This window comes from Poecilia reticulata, linkage group LG20 (assembly GCF_000633615.1).
Source record: "Poecilia reticulata strain Guanapo linkage group LG20, Guppy_female_1.0+MT, whole genome shotgun sequence".
NCBI classification, from domain to species: domain Eukaryota; kingdom Metazoa; phylum Chordata; class Actinopteri; order Cyprinodontiformes; family Poeciliidae; genus Poecilia; species Poecilia reticulata.
This window is the reverse complement of record NC_024350.1, coordinates 21,180,697-21,197,830: the sequence shown is the minus strand read 5'-3', so window position 1 is coordinate 21,197,830 and position 17,134 is coordinate 21,180,697. Positions and strand designations below refer to the sequence as shown.

The 17,134-nt window shown below is 37.4% G+C and overlaps 1 protein-coding gene across 1 annotated transcript in view; it reads left to right on the top strand.

Moving 5' to 3' along the window:
- The first annotated feature begins 1,472 nt into the window (after window positions 1-1,472).
- tmx3b (thioredoxin related transmembrane protein 3b) overlaps window positions 1,473-17,134 on the top strand; it is a 44,695-nt gene continuing 29,033 nt past the window's right edge. The window contains exons 1-9 of the mRNA XM_008396569.2: window positions 1,473-1,582; window positions 1,821-1,878; window positions 2,898-2,937; window positions 4,470-4,593; window positions 4,746-4,791; window positions 10,035-10,115; window positions 10,536-10,635; window positions 10,798-10,875; window positions 11,627-11,693. Of these exons, the coding sequence (XP_008394791.1) occupies window positions 1,489-1,582; window positions 1,821-1,878; window positions 2,898-2,937; window positions 4,470-4,593; window positions 4,746-4,791; window positions 10,035-10,115; window positions 10,536-10,635; window positions 10,798-10,875; window positions 11,627-11,693 (688 nt within the window). The 5' untranslated portion in view covers window positions 1,473-1,488. The remainder of the gene's footprint in view (window positions 1,583-1,820; window positions 1,879-2,897; window positions 2,938-4,469; window positions 4,594-4,745; window positions 4,792-10,034; window positions 10,116-10,535; window positions 10,636-10,797; window positions 10,876-11,626; window positions 11,694-17,134) is intronic.

Genomic DNA, 17,134 nt, shown 5'->3' with positions numbered 1-17,134 from the left:
ATAGGGTCAGTTTTTACCAATGAGGAAAGCTCATTCAAATAATTTCTCCAATGAAGCACGCTGTAATATTATTTAGCTATCAGTTTACTATAGCTTGTTGGTTGTTTTAGATCATAAAGGACATACTGACATCTCATGGATGCAGAATTTTATTTTATGTTCCACATATTTTGTAGGCTGACACTTTAGTCAGCTAGTTTAGAGGGACACCTTGTGGTCGATATTAGTAGTGTTCTTCACTCTTATTCCCTTTTAAAAATATCTAAGAAGAGCATGTGGGGTGAAATAATCCAGAATACTGAATTATTCTGTAATTATTCTGTCTTCAATTAAGACAATTGTCTTCAATTAAGACAATTGTCTTAATTGTCTTAATTGTCTTAATTAAGACAATTGTCTTAATTGTCTTAATTGAAGACAATTAAGCACACCCCAAAATTACAATGACATTCATGTGCACTAGAGCAAGGAAGGTGAATTATTATATAAAAACGATAAAGATAATCATGCAATATGTTAACATGAATAAAAAATAAATAAATGACTTGGATATCCACAGTTCAGCGATGATTTTCTATCTTAATATTGTTTAATATTTGAGAAATGAGAAATGTAACCAAAGTCAGAAAGTTAAAAGGGTACACAAACAACAACAAATACAAAAAGGACGATTAAATACAGTTTAACTAGCTATATAACAAACTAATAAAAATACTAACCAATGGAATTTCCAAATTGTATTACCACTAATCCAAACGTTTTTGTCTTAAGTTAGATAAATTGAGTACAAAAATTAAGTGTCTGCGCCACAAAACTAGAAACAGCTCAGATCAGGATAAAATCAAAAGTTATAAAAAAATATTGATGCTCAGATGCTCTATAGCAAATATATCATTATATAGCATTAATATTTGATTATATATACATAACAGTAAGGAAATGAAAATACAGAAATACAGAAGGAGTCATCCGGAATAAAAACATATTTAAAAACAAATGATCAGTCAATAAAAAATAAAGACATCTTACATTATTCATAATTGTATTCTATTTTATTACTGATTCATGAAGTGTCTTTATCAAGACAATCAAGACAACTAACATGAAAAGTAAACAAAAATGAACAAAAAATGTGGAAAGTTATAAACAAGGGAATTGTATTCATGTTACCACTATTCTAGCTTTTAATTCACAACGCAATAAAATCAGTTACTGTTGTACAATGAAAAGCGAAACAAAGCGAAGTAGAAAAATAGACTATTAACATAAATATTATAATTTATTGCTGTTTGTTCTAATGTGTGAGTTTTTTTTTTCCAGGGACCTGAAGAAGCCCTACAATTTACACGGTATACGTGTTGTTCTTCTAATGTTTTATTCATTATCCACAATTACATTTTTCAACAAAAAACAAAAAACAAAAAAAAAATCCTGAAAAAAAAAAAAATCCTGACGTAAAGCTTTTTGGACTGCTGCGTAAATCTGCGCATGCGTACCAACCACAACGTTAGCAGCAGCATTTCCTGCTTGCTCTTTCCACTTGAAGCAATGGCAGAAGTCAGGGCTTTCGTGATTTGTGGAGGTACGTTTACTTTCTTGCCTTTTACACCTACGACAGTTGAACACATACACTTTCATGTCCGGCGTTTAGAACGACGTCTGAAGCGGCTGCTATATTAACTTTGGCCCAGACTGAGGCACAGTTAGCCTGGGAGGGCGACAGTAGCTTTAGCTGGTGATGCTTCAGTCATTAGGGGCTCATAATTGCAGGTTGTCTCTAATTTAAACATGCCTATTTTTTCTGTCTTTTATTGTTGCAGTTCTGGCAGCTTTCTTGAGCTCAGCGGTGTTTGCTTTTGTTGAAGATCTCGATGAAACGTGAGTGATGCTTTTCTAAATTCAATTTCCAGCTACAATGTCTGATTGAAACTTGACCATGTAATATAACTTCCTGAGTTTACAGACGTGCTTTGTAAAACCATGTTTGTATGCATGGTTGGACAGTGATTGTTTAAGGTGTTAACACCTGAAAACGTGATACTTGTTAATGTAATGCATGACTTATATTGGGATTTTGGAAATTGGAATACAGCATTTCAAAATGACTTTTCCCTACATATTTTTCATTTCAATCAATCGTACAAAAACAATGTTTCTTTTTTGTATTCTCATTAAGCTTATTAAATAAAACCTTAAAAGTTTAAGGTTTTATTTCTATATTCTTGATTCGGTGTTTGCATGAGCCAGTTACCGGTATCAAGATGCACCATAGTTTGAAAAAAAGTATAATTTCAAAACTACAAAGATCCATACCGCTCCCACCGCTTAAAGTCCTTTAAATGAGAAGTAAGAGAAAGTAGCCAACCAGCACAGCCACAGATTTCTGCAGCTGTGTGGAGTTTAGGGTAATGTAGCAATCCCCTCTGCCCCATCTGTTGCTGCCAGTTCAAAAGACCCACTTTCTGTTGGTTATGAAAGAAAGATTTGACTGTTTGGGAATACCTCAGCTTACAAAATATACTAAAAGTTGTATGTGAAAACTAAAGCAATCACCTTTTCCCCTCATTTATTAAGGTAGCAATACAGAGCTGAACAACAAGAAAGTAAAATATGTCATTAATTACATATTAATGCTTGTCTATACTATCAGATAAAAATAACAAAAAGAAATGTTACCACAAACAAAACTAAAAATCTATGAAAAGTTGCTTAATGAACAGTAGGAAAAATGATTCCAAGTTTTTAAATGAAGATTATATTATGTCATAAATCTATTAATATATATTTCCTTTAAATACTTGTCTTAACACCACACACAGTACATCAGTCAAAGAGTGTGTTGGTGTCTTTAAATATCTGCTGAATCAGTATAACTTTGTTTGTTTTTTCTGTGATAGATTTAAAGACACCAGGGCAAATGACATCTGGCTGGTTGATGTGAGTCTGACATTTAACACACATGCAAACACAAAGTGATTCATTGAATCCATTGAAGTGTGGTTAACTTTGGGTTGAGCACGCCGTTGCCCGGATCATCGCTTGCGGATGTGGTGGCTGCTGGGGAGGGTGTGTGTGCGCCGTCCTCTGTGTTGGTGATTAGTTAAGAAGTCAAGCATGCGGAGAAAAGCCCAGGGGATTGGAGAGCTGTGGTGATTGGATCTGGGTCAAATCAGTGGCAAACCACCAGCTAGTTTGGTCTCCAGGAATAACTTCTGTTAGTAGGGTTATTGGAATATTAGTGTTTGCATAAGCTGTTGCAACATGGGAAATATAGAACATATAACATTGACCAGATACCCTAACCCATATTTGAAATTTTAGGGATGAGTTCATTAGTTTTGAACCCAAAGATTTAGCCCTAGATTCCAATCTCCTGTTTTGTTAACATTTTGAGTTGACTGAACAACACCAGGGTTAAACTAATGAAGTCAGCAGAAATTGGACAATGCTTTGAGAAAGTGTTTGACCCATCGCACATGTCTTCTGGTTTTGCCTTTATGCTACACTTAAGTGTTATAAATAAGTGTCATAAAACAGATTTTTTTCTTTCAAAGATGGCATGAGTAAATATAAAAAGTGGTTTTCAAAGCCATTTTCTTTGTATTAAAGGGAAAAAAAACAATGTCAATCCTTCTCCCCCTTCATTTACTAAACCATGAATTAACTATGTTTAGTTGGCAGACTGAGTTCAGCTTCACTAAGCACACCCAGGCCTGCTTGCTGCAAGTCCTATAGAATCAAGAAATCCTTTAAACATTACCTATCTGACCGATTAATATAGTATTAACTGTTCTTAAGTGGCTTAAAGTTTCTGTTTAGTGTTGCAAAACCATTATTATGGCTTTTATACTTGAGCAAAACACAATTGCAGGAATATCCAGAATTGGATAAAACACAGAACGATGTTGAGTCTTACTGGGAGGGGGTGGTCTACCAAAATGACTCGTAGAGCACATCCACGACTATCAGGAGGTTACACAAACCCAAAAGCAAAATCTAAAGCACAGCAGGCCTTACTTGCCTCCACTGCTCATAATTCTACAACAAAACAGAGAATGGACAGAAACTCCGTAAGAGAGTTTCAGGATGAAAGCAGAAAGGCTTGTCCCACTTTTCCTGAAAGCATCTTGAATTTTTGGAAAATCTTCCATGGGCTTATGAAACAAAAGTGTTTGGAATCAAACCAAATAAATCACTTGCAAACACATTATGCTATATCTCTACATCAGTTATGCCCCTCTGACTTTAATAATACATGTCTTAATAGACTGTAGATTAACACCACAAACAGCCTGTAGACACACGGGGCGTTTTTTAGTCATTAGAAATGAATGAATCAGGACAATGAGGTGTGAACGGTGGCGCTTTAGATTTTTCTTTAGTGTCGGAGAGTTGCAGCGTGAAGGCTTTTGTTTTCAGAGAGATAACTTTCCTCAGAGAGATAACTTTCCTCTTGTGATATCTTCCAGTTCTACGCTCCGTGGTGCGGTTACTGTAAAAAACTCGAGCCGGTATGGTACGACGTGGGAGCAGAGCTGAAGAGCTCGGGGTCACCGGTGCGTGTTGGGAAGATGGATGCCACTGCTTACTCAGGTGAGTAAATCATTTTATAAATTACATTTAAGTAGATAAATATCCTTGTTTTAACAGCAAGACTAAATCAGATGGCTACCTCAAGTTTTAAAAAGACAGTGGTGTAACTATTGTTTCTGGTGTAATTTGAGTGTTATTTTTATGAATTGCAGGAATGGCTTCAGAGTTTGGTGTTCGAGGCTATCCGACAATAAAGCTGTAAGTGTTTACCTTTGATTTTCTGGAAAATACTCACATGGCGACAAGCATTACATGCAAAAATACTATGTAAAAGTTACCATAATGCGTCTGTTTTTGAAAATCTTTACACACATCAGTCGTGCATTACTAGTTAAAAAAGATGCAGTAATTGTGGCCAATTTCCAATCCAGCTTTATCTATAAAGCATTTTAAAACATAATGCAGGACCACCTTCTAAAATAATATAACATACGCATCATTACAATCATAATCAGATTCTCTGTAGCATTTATTTATTGTTAAGATTGTATTAAACAGACTTAAGCATTAATGTTAGTTAAAGACAATCTAAATTAAGTAGTTTTCAGGTTGTCATTGAGCAGCATGTCACACCTTCCTGCTGTCCTGTTCATTACAGACGAACGTCTGTTCAGGTTCTTGAGTTGTTTCTTAATGGCCAAGGTGACTGTGTATCCTTAAAAAGTCTTAAATTTATGCTTCAAACAAGTAGAGCAAACTCAAGTCATTCTGGCATCTCATTAAAATGACTTTAACTTTTGGAAAGAATAAGATGCAATAACTTTTATGCTTTTTAAACTGACTTTTTGAAACCTTGTTATGCTTTTATACCAAAATTACTCATACTTAAGTTGTTGTAACTAACTGATATCACTTTGATCAACTGTTGATTGGCAGGAGAAAATACCAAAATACTCTCTTTTCACTCTGTCAATTTAAAACCTTTTTACGCTGAACATGTAGTTATGATGTTATTCTCCTCCTTTTTTGTTTCTTTACCTTTTTCTAATTTGTGTCATTATTAGAATCGTGTGTTGCCTCTGTTTGTGTCTCATCCCCTGAGGGCCAGCCAGTGGGGATGCCCTAAGATAACTAACCGTATTCAGGAGGGGAAAATGTGTTGTTGTGTTTTCCTGGAGGCATAACTAAATGACAGACTCTGTTCACACGTTTTGCACTTGAATTTGATTACGTTTGGCTCTCCCAGATGCTGTCAGTTGTATGTTAGAATATCTAATGCTCGGTTTTATTTTCCAGCATTATTTACAGATATGCTTCATAATCCCTGGCTTCCTCTTGGTGCCATTTTCACTGATCCTGTCTGTTGTGAGAAACGATTTCTTGAATGACAAGTGACATCTTCCCCATTAAATCTCTGGCTCTATGTAGACGCCAGCTGCGTAACGGCAGAGCGCATGTTGACATGAGAATAAATGATCAGGGTCTCCTCCATGTGTTTGAAGCTGGAACATTTATCAGCGGCGCTGCCATAATGGGCTTCCCATTTGGTTTCATCAGGTTCATTTGGGAAAGTGCCACAGGATCACGGCGGGGCTCGTGACATTAAACCTAGCAAGTGATGAAACAGGCATCGAATTGCACGAGATGCCTCCCTTGATGAGAGAAGGAGACTTGATTTAGAGGCTGTTTGCCCCTGAGCTCATTAGGCCCTGTGGGCTGATGAAACCTTGGTGATCCTTAATGCGCTCTGTTTGGAACAGGAGATAATTAGGAAAAAGGTTATTTTGTTTTTATTTTCTTTCTTGATGCTATATTTTAGACTAACCTGACTTTTGATGTATATGTTTTTTTTTTTTGTAGTAAGCCTGATTGGGACAATGCTGACAACTGAAGCTGAATTTACTTAACAGGAATATTCATCAGATTCTGTGTTGATCATTTAAGTTCAAGTTATAATTCAACACAACTTTGTGTCTAATAAACTGTACACATCATTATAACATTTGCAAATAAATCCCCAGGGCAATGACATGTCAAAAAAAAAAAAAAAACATTCTGTATCAATATTTTTCTTTCTTTCTTTCTGTTTAGCATGAACTATATTTTTTGTTATTCACATTGCTCTTTGTTTATTGCAGAATGACCTGCTCAGATTAAGATTCTCCTTACGTAGAAAATTAAAAGTTGCTTTCAAAGTGAAAGCAGCACAACTGGATTTGTGCGTAGATTTACAGATACGTTCATGCTTGATTTAACTTTTTTTTTATGTGACCCAGTTGAGATGTGCCTGTGGCTTCTGAAATGTTCAGATATAATATACACCATCGTATTCACTTTTGATGACTGTGGCTTTAAATGGACAGCATTGTAAAGCTGATCAGGCAGTAAAATCCCAATTGGCTTGTAGAATTAGTTTTTGTTTTTTTGATTTATTTTATTTATTTTTTGCTCTAATGTGTAGGTAAAACATCTGGTCACATACCAGGACTCTGTGGAGCTGCATTGCTGTCTGTGTATGAGTCATAGCGTTGATGTTAACAGGGTGTGAAGAAGTGGGGTGTTCTTTTCTGCCGCACATTTAAGCCCCGAATACCAGCTGAGCCTTACTGAAATTCTGCGGTACGTCAGAGTACTGATGCTGACTCTGTGCAGGCCCTAATGGCCTCTACCAGCATGATCGGTTGGCATTATCACACCAACATGTTCATGAGATCATTGGGTTTCAATGGCCTCCGGAGTCTCTCAGTGCCACGCTGCACCTTTGGGATCTGTCTGAAAGTGAGAGCCATGGCATTAACAGCATTAACAGGCAGCTGACGAATCTGCAGCAACAGTTTTATGAATGTGGGAGGAATGTGTCAGGGTTTTTTATTCTTTATTGAATCTCATGCATAAAGTATTAGCCCTACTTCGTAAGTCTGTGTGTGTTACTTTAAAGCCTAAGTTGTAATAGGACATTTTATTCCGTTAAGCCACCAAGAATCTGAAATGCTGTCTAAATGCATCATTTTAAGCCTTTATGTAAAGGGTGGCCTAGCATAAATCTCTATTAATGTGCAGCCAAGATGTTATTTGCAAATTACTTATCAGTTTATGACCAAATCACATCAGGTTACTGTCTTTTTGTTGTATACATAACACCATATTACAGAATAAGAACATTTCTCTGGGATGTACAACAGATTAGTGTTGAAACCTCCCACAAATGGATGAAACCACAAAATAGATGAAATGTAAAATTATAGTTTCACAGAGGAATATGTTGCTAACCAGAATTGGACCATTTTTCCACTTGATGGGACCTAACTACGAGAGGCGGAAATTTCTGCAACTTTCTGTATTTAGTGAAAACGTTAAATACAGAAATGTAGGATTAATGAAAAGTATGTTTATTACCCGTTTAAAGGTTGATATGTTGAAAAGGTATTTGTTATCTGACAAGTGAGCGTCAATGGAATGCATATTATAATTTATTGATGTTAAAAATAAAGTTGGAGGACGTTTTAAAGCTTTTTAGATCATTTTCTAAAACATGCTGAGACATATCTGCTGTTCATTCAGGCTCTGTGTGAGAACAAGACTTTAAGGTGAGAACAGGAAGGGTGAAGAGTGTTGTAAAGTTATATTTTTATGAGCTTTCCGCCTATGCATTTTATGGAAAATGCAGAAACTGGAAATGATTATTGAAAATTGTAGAGTTAAGGTAAAACTTACTGTTTGAGGAATACACGCACATAACAGTTTTAACAAGGTTACCTGGTAACTAGTCATCTCTAATAGGCGATGCCAACTCATAAATTGATAATTTGATTAATAAATTTGTCAGTTTAGTTTGACACTCTTGTTACTACGAAACTTGAGGATTTTTCCAGAAGGTTCTCAAATGAAAATTCAAAGCTGGCCGTTAATACTGATGTCTTTCTGGTATGCTTGTCTTGTTGACTCAGCCATTGCATAATAAGTCCATTTCCCTTTCCTTCATAAAGTCTTGGGTTCCTCTTGCATTATGTTCTGGGTCACTGTCCATCTGTGCTCTGGCTGTCAAGTGTCATCCGAACAGTTTTAGAGCATTTGCCTGAGTTGGAGCAGATGGTTCATCCCTGAACAGCCAAGAATTCATCTGTCGTCTTCTGTCTTTTTAAAGAAAGTGTCTCGTGACCCGTTGTAACAGGAAGCCGTGTCTATCTGTCTGTCTGTATGATGTCCCATGCTGAAAGTGGATTAAATGAGTTTGTCTGAAACCTTTTAGCTCAGGAATATGTTGACATTTATCATATTTGTCTGAAAAATGCTGTTTTAGATCGGGTTTGACTTAATAGAATGTTATTGTGGGTTTTTAATTTGATATCAATAACTATTTTTCACCTTCTCTTTTATGTTGTATGTTTGTTTTTCTCTGGGATAATTACCCGGATACCCCATAGTGAGTTTTCATCACTTAGCTGGATGTTGAGGTGTTTTTTTTTGTTTTTTTTTATGGAGACGATGCTTTCATTATCCACTGTTGTTTTCTTTAATGTTGCTGAACTCATCAGTTTTCAATGTAACAGCTAGTTAATTTGGCCACTGTTAATGGGCTCGCCGTCTCTTTGATGGGTTCGTTTTAAGTTTTAGGCCCAACTCTCTAATATCATGGCAGCCTTTATTTCCAAGTACCTCTTAAATTTGGAATATGAAATAGCTCAAATTAAAGTGATGAATTTTGACCGTCTGATGGATTTGTGAGGAGCTCCTACCGGGAATAGGAGCGATTTCAGGATTTTTCAGACACTGATGAGTATAGACAAAAAGTTGGAGAATTGAACACATCTGTCTTTCTAGACTAATGTCTAATTGTTCTTCACTTTCTTTCTTCCTCTCTCCCTCTCTCTGTCCTTCCTTTCCATCTTCCTGGCTCATTTTTCTTCTCCTTTCCTCACTCCCTCCCATCCTTAACTTCCTTCTTGCTTCATTGTGCCCCTGCGTCTGTCCCTCCATCCCGGCTTCTAACTGTCCATCTCTCTTTCCTTCATTCCTTATTTTTGTCTGCCTTTCCTCTCTTTATTTCTTCCTTTCTAACTTCTATTTTTTCCTTCTTTCCTTGTCTTTTAATCTGTCCTTCCTCACCTGTGTCCCACCGTTACTCCTTTCTTGTTGTCCTTTTTTATGTGGTCCCTTTTGTCTTTCATTTAATTCCTCTTGGTGTTATTCTTTCTTTCCTCAACAGTTACAGTTGCTTGAACCAAAAGTGAAGCTTTCCTGCAGAAGAAATACCTGTCATGAAAATTAAATTAATAATGGATCTTTTTTTTTTGCATGATCATAAATTATTTAAAAGTCTTGGCTTTGAAATGTGTAGACGTAGGGTTCAGATAACAGCTAAAAGAGCTTTATAAGGATTCATGTGTGACAGTATGACTTTGTCTACATTACATCACTATTTACCTCCTAAAACTTGCTTCCAGTCATGTGAAAACCATGAACGGCTTTTCACCCCTTTTTTGTCTCTCTTTGTCGTGCAGGTTAAAGGGCGACCTTGCCTACAGCTACAAGGGACCCAGAACAAAAGACGATATTGTGGAGTTTGCCAACAGGGTGGCGGGGTGAGTCTCGGACCGAAACAATATGACATGCAGAACCTCCCCCTTTATTTTCCAAGTGCCACATGCTGTGCTAATGAAAGCTTATCCAAGCCTGCTTATCAACACCGAACACAGTTGTTTCATAGCTCAGCGGATGCCTCTGATGCTCCACTTTAAGCCACTGCATAAAGCGAGCCTGACAGATTTTCTCCTCCTTCAGGGGAAATCAAACTCCATCCATGACAGAGGGGATGATCAAAAGCTTGGCCCCAACTTGAGAGGGGGAAACATTTTTTTCCTCTTAGCAAACCTCCACTAGGTGGAGCCATCAGTGTATAAATCAACAGCTTGACTTCCCTGAAAGTGCATGTTTTCGCTGTCTCCATTTGAGGTAACGACCCATCCAAATAAATCATATTTTGTGGGTTTTTTTTCCTCCAGACCAGCCGTCCGGGCTCTTCCCAGCAAGCAGATGTTCGAACACATGTTGAAGAGACACGATGTTCTTTTTGTGTATGTCGGTGCAGAGTCTCCTCTGAAAGTAAGCACCACCCATGAAATGAGACGTTGTTTTCGTTCCAAGCCTTTTCAGAACAGACACAGTGCTGAAAATGTAGACTGGATAAATAAAAATCACATGCATCTTGCCCCTTTATTACCGTTGAAAACAATTAAAAGCTGATTTCTTTTTTTCTGTTTGCAGGAGAAGTACAACGATGCGGCGTCTGAACTTATTGTTTATACTTATTTCTTCTCAGCTTCAGAGGAAGCTTTGCCTGAGGTAAATCATTTGTTGGTGTATTTTCAGTTCAGTGAAAGGACCTTTGATACAATTTTGTTAGTGCTTTTCCTATGTTTCCTATATTTCTCTGCTAAAATCAGAATTGGCAGGCAAGCTTTTTAAAGATTGTGATCGGCCATAAAACTGCAATCGGTGCATCCTACTATATGAAGAGGAAAACTACCATGTTCATCACTCTGAACACACCACTATAACATTAAGACAGAATTACCGTAGAATAGTCCAATTCAAACCTTATTTATGTGCCAGAATTGTTCAGTATTTACAAAGTTTCCACTCAGGGGGACCGAAAGCAAATGTAAGCCACACTTTTCAAACTTTACAGTTTATCATGTTGCTCTACTTTCTGTTGGTGTAAAACATGAAATCCCAAATAAATATCCAGAAGTTTGTAGCTGTAACATGACAAAAGGTGAAAAAGTTCCATATGTACAAGTGTCTAAAATTGTATACACTTCACATATGCACAGAAAGTCTGACAGAAATTCTGAACTATCCCTTTAAAAGTGCTGTGAAAAGGCAGGTCTTTTGGTAAATGTAACAAAACGAGATGACGTAACCCTCATAAATTGCTCCGTGCTTTGTTTTAAATCATATTCTTTGACTTTTATTGTTTCCTGTAGTGTTTATGTTGCAGTTATTATGATTTATAAAGTTGTAGTCAAATCAGCTTCAAGCGATCTTTTAATTACAATGAAGTAACACGGGGTTTGGTTTTTTTTCCCAACAGTCCGTGTCTTTGTCAGAGCTGCCCACAGTCGTTGTCTTCAAAGATGGATCCCACTTTACTTATGATGGTAGGTATATTGTTACTTCTCGTCTTTGTCTAACACATTCTCCCTTGTCTTGTGCTTTTCTTTCCCGCTGTTCTATCATTTCCCTCGCCGCACAAGCTTATGGTGTTCCCGACTCATCATAAACCAGCCTGGGCTCTGCCCTCTATTATAGCCGTGTGGTTAGGCCAGGGATGTCGCGGTGGTTTGTCTCTGGGCGGACGTGCATAGTGGGCCTCGCTGTTGGGGCCTGTTCTGAGTGGGCGTTGGAGACTGCGGTTTCAGAAAAAGAAACAAGCACCATGCTTGTTCACTGTCTACACAGTTAAACAAAGCTGAGAACTGAACTGACACTGAAGCAACGACAAAATCTGAGCTGAACGGTTAGATTTCTCACAGACGGGCTTGCTAGGTAGTCAGAAATGTTCTGGAAAACTGTGGAGTTAGATCCCAGGTGTGGATATGAGTGGAAAAATACAGTAGAGAGTGGAAAATATGTTATGTTCCATCCATTCTAAGCTTCAAAGAAGTAGTTTAGGATAAAAATGCTTAGCTTTGATAAGTAAACTCAATGCTTATCAAAAATAAGATTCACTTCTATTAGTCAAATTGATTACATGTAATAATGACTTGTATTGAACAGTGACACTTTAATATTTATTCCTATTAATGTTAAAGTTCGTTAGCAAATTAAAACAACATTTAACTGACAGATCTCTCTCGTAGAAATCGGAAAAAGGAAAATAGTTTGAGACACGGGTACCCATCAGTTTTCAGAGTTAGAACGCCGTACTGTGGTCCAGGTCTTGGGTCACCTAACAGCAAACTGGACTGGGTCTCAGCTCTGCCCACAGGGAATCTCAGCACACAGCTGCTGTTCGACCTGAAGGCCGCTGTGCTTGCAAGATATAGCCGCTCGCTCTTCTGGCCCAGATCATTGGATGGTTTCCCACTTTAGATAACCCCGGAGCCAAATAAGAGATGAAAAAACAAACTATTCAAGAAGTTGTTGAGTAATGTCGATCATTTTGAGGTTTTGAGGGAAAGTGAGAGAAAACGTGTCGTTACAAAAATCTGTCTACGGGAACAAAAAGGAGACGATGCATAAAACTGTTCTCACAAGTTAATCAGGATTTGTCTGGTCTTCCCTCTGGATTCTGTGTGTTTCTCTGTTTTACTATTTATTTTTCTGAGTCATCTTTCAATCTGCTCTGGGGATCAGACAGCCAGGAATGGAAATAAGTCACCTGTGGCTTTGTTGTATTAAACAGCCAATAGGAAAAATATATATTTTGTTACAACCTTAAAAAAGAGGAAACATGTAAGTAACAATTAGCTGCTTTGCTTTTCCCCCAGTCCAGTTTAGAAATAGACAGTTTTAATAAGATTTAGAACCTTGTTGAATTTTTAAGTTGATCAAATAAATCATTCCCATACTTTGACATGCATTACATTTAGACAGTTACATTTTTTCGGCTTATTAAGTAAGCAAGGTCATGAAAATATGAATTGAATATGCCATTGGCAAGAGATAAAATATTGTCATCACTAACTGCATGAGTAATGAAAAAAAGTATTTGTAGAGGACAGCTCAATGTGTTTGAAAGATCAAATCTGAAGTGGACTTGGTCGCGACAGATTATGATTTCTTGTGACCTTTCCTCCTTACTCTTTGTTAGTTTTCTTCTTCAAATCTGGATTCTGTACAAATATCTTCTAAAAATTATTGCTTACTTGGTTTTAAAAAAAGTCAGCTAAAAAGAATGGAAAACTTCAGATTTAAATCTTAAGTATGGCAAAATGTGTAAGAAACATTCACAGATGTTAAGAGGAGCTGGAATTATTCTAATGCTTAAGGGATTCACTGATCCCTAAGGATATATCAGTTTCTGAAAAACTATTAAATTAAAACCTATTTATATACATATTTTTTTATTCTTAACCCTTTAAAGATTTGCATATTTCCTTTGTGACATTCATTGATATGCTGGTCAGTCTTTTAAAGATAAATATACTTACGAAAGGAAACAACCAGAAGATGAAAAATATTTGCCCTCAAATATATTACACACATATTCACACAATAATCTAACATTATCAGTGACACGCACTACAAGACACACACACTAGCTCTTGTGAAGAGGAATATAGTATCAAAAATGGCATTTTCAGTGCTTTTTAATGGGAAATTTTTCTCAACACAGAAATATCTGCTATTGTGTAGGTTAGCCATTTAAGGTTTGATTGATTGCACTTTGAGAAATTCAAGCTGTATGTAGCCAACAAAGCCAAACCAGCTTAAAAATAAAGAAACAAACATTACAAAATGTATTTAGAAACTCTCCCGATTTACGCTTTTCACCGCAGCAGTATGAGTTTACCATGTTGCTTCATTATGCGTTGAACATCAACGCCGGATTCAACCTCAACTGGCAGCCTGAAGTGGAAGTGAAGAGCGTCGAGGCACAGTGCCAGTACGAACGGCCCCCAGTAGTGGCTGTTGGGAAGGTTGGGTACGCGCCGCACGGCCCGCAGTAAAAAATCCACCTGCGTTGGGGTCTTGTAGCCCACACCCAACTGCTCCACCTGAGCGCTGCAGAACAATGGCTTGGTGCTCCAGAACCGCAGGAGCCGAGGCTCGCAGCAGCAGACGTTAACCACAAAAACGCCACACTCGGCAGAGTCCTCCAGGACCCGGATGCAGAGGATGCGCGTGTCCGGCATCGCCATGGATGCGGCGGATTAAACCTGTCAAAGATGGAGCAGCCAAACTGGATGATAAAATGACCCGCTGGGTGCTTCTTTTCTCCTCTGTTCTAATCTCTGAAAGTAAAAACACGTTTATTATCGAACATCACGACTGCAGCTCGTTAAGCAGTCAATGACAGCAGAAAGAAATCCTTCCACTCCTCTCGTCCACTTCCAAATCCTTGTTTTTGTTTCCTCTTCTGTAGCTCCACAGCATGTTTATGTCTATTTTGTTTTATTTCTCAGGCTTGTCTCACTTAAATTGCTCTGACTTGATCCTTCATAAGAGAACTGATCCTAAATCATGTGATGTGGTTTTCTGTATCCCTCACTTTGCATGACGTTCTGTCAGAAAGTGTGTTATCAAATGTAATTTGGCTGAACTTCGTTTGCATAGCTGTCCAGTTTTATTTCAGGCAGAGTGGGTGTTGCATTGAAAAAGTTTACACACTTTTAAAACTTGTGCATTTCTTTCATGTTCCAGCCACAAAACTGTGAACTGGGTGGAAATATGACATATGCTTTTTACAAATTGTACAAGTAAAAATCTGAAGGTTGTAGTCTGCATACTGATTCCCTCTTACTCTGTTACCCCTAAATTAAATGCAGTACCACCAGTTCCCTTCAGAAGTAAGAAACATCACAGCACTAATCCATCCATCATCCGAAAATTTACTTCGATAAATCTGCTAAAACTGAGAGGCTGAGCAAGGAGAGTATTGATTTAGAAAAGCTGTCAATATGGCTACTGTAATCTGACCTTTGCGCAAGACTTGCGAGAAGGGAACTTCCGTTTAAAGTCATAAGACGACCTAATTAAAAACATAAGTTTTTACAAACATCTTTGTTTTGAGGTCACCTAGCTACCACTCACTTTGATACACAGTGGTTGAAAGATTGTGATGTGGGGATGCTTGTCTTCAGCAATGACAAGGAAACCCATCAACCTGGTCCAGGTTGATGGGGATATACATAAAGTTAAATACTGGACAGTCATAGAACAAGTCTTAAAAGGTCAAATAATATCTGAACTGTGACTTTAAAACACTAGAAATGCAGTGAAACATGGCAGGAGCAGCATCATGCTGTGGGGATGCTTTCTTGAACCATCTTCAAAAAAGGACTCTGTCCAGGTTGACTGGACTTGAACTAATTAAACAAAAGGACAAAACATGTTGGTCAGCCACAGATGTGAGTTGGACCTAAATAAAAGACAAAGAAGTTTGTGTTTAAAATGCAGAACAGTTGAAGGGATATGAACCGTTTGGCACAGCACTGTGTGGCTTTCATGTTCATCTTTTCATGAGCTTCATTGTTTTTTTTGTTATTTTTTTTATCTCCTGGCTTTAGAGGCTGGCTCTTCCTAGGATATGCAAACAATGTCTTCCCCTGGCAGTTCCATTTTTTTGTTTTAGATTTTGAGTTGGTTCAGATTCAAAAACGCTTATTAGGAATTCACTGCTGCACCTCGGTGCTCTTACTGTGCAGGTCTGTGTTGTTTTAAAGAAGAGTTCCCACTGAGCAGAGACACGCTGTCCAAAAGCCAGCCCTCACTTTGTGTAACGTGATATTTGACACAGTGTTGTTTTAGCTTTGATTGCCGTTGCTGCGCACTTCCCAAAACAGCAGCATCCCGCTTTTGAAGAACGCCATTAAAATATAGTCCGGCACAGAGCCTCATGCATATTTAACAACTAAAATCCTCAGTGCTGTGCTGCTGTGCTGGTGTAAGCTGTTACTGTGCTGCAGGCTCTCAGTAGTGTTGATCATTATGTGCGTGTGGATGAAGACACTGACCGACATGGTCTGTTTTATACAAAGACAGAAAAACATTATTTTCAGGATAGAAGTTGTTTTTGTCATTGCTTCTTTCACAAGATTGGCATATTCCAAGGGTTCCAACTCGGTCTGGAAAGTTTTGGAATATGATTTCAGTACTTTTCAGGTTTGAATTGGTACAAAAGAAAACGAGCATTGAAAAATATTTGTTTTTCCAGATTTTATGTTTTCTTTGTGTGAATGTTGTGCTATTTCTATTACCTTTTTTCTTTCTTTAATCGCTCTTCCTTTTTTGCCATTTTTTGTTTCATCCCATGTGTCTTTCCTTAAGTCTTTTTTCACTTTCTTGTGTCCTATTTTTTTTTTCATTCTTTCTTGCTTTTGTCCTTTATTTTGTTCTACATTTCATCCTTCCCTTCATCCTTCCTTTTGTTCTTTCTTTGCTCCACATGTGAAATCTGCCAACTGTTTTTATGCAGGACTGAAAACCCTGGAAATTCTAGTCTGGAATTTTTTTTTTTACATGGAAAATGTGTTTTACAATCCTAATTTACCCTTTTTACTACTCTCAGTTGCATCAATGCTTTTCTTCTAATCTGCATCAGTGGTTAATGGTTTGATGGTGTTGCACCTTTTAAGGAAATGTTCATGGATGTGGCTGCCATGAGGTAGAACTTGTTTCATGTCTGCTGATTGGGTTAATTTAAAGTAGAGACTGAATAACGAGTCATAAAAATGACACTGTTTAGATAAGCTAGACACAGGCAGTGTTTACCTCTGATTATTTGAATAGGGATAACATGCTGAACTAAAAGCTAACAGATAACATTTTTACCTTTGCTTCCGTTCCTCTAGTTTAAATTAGGTTTAATGTGAATGAGTCAGTCCTTGTAAATAACAATGTTAAAATGCTACAGTGCTCTACGTTTACAGTAAAA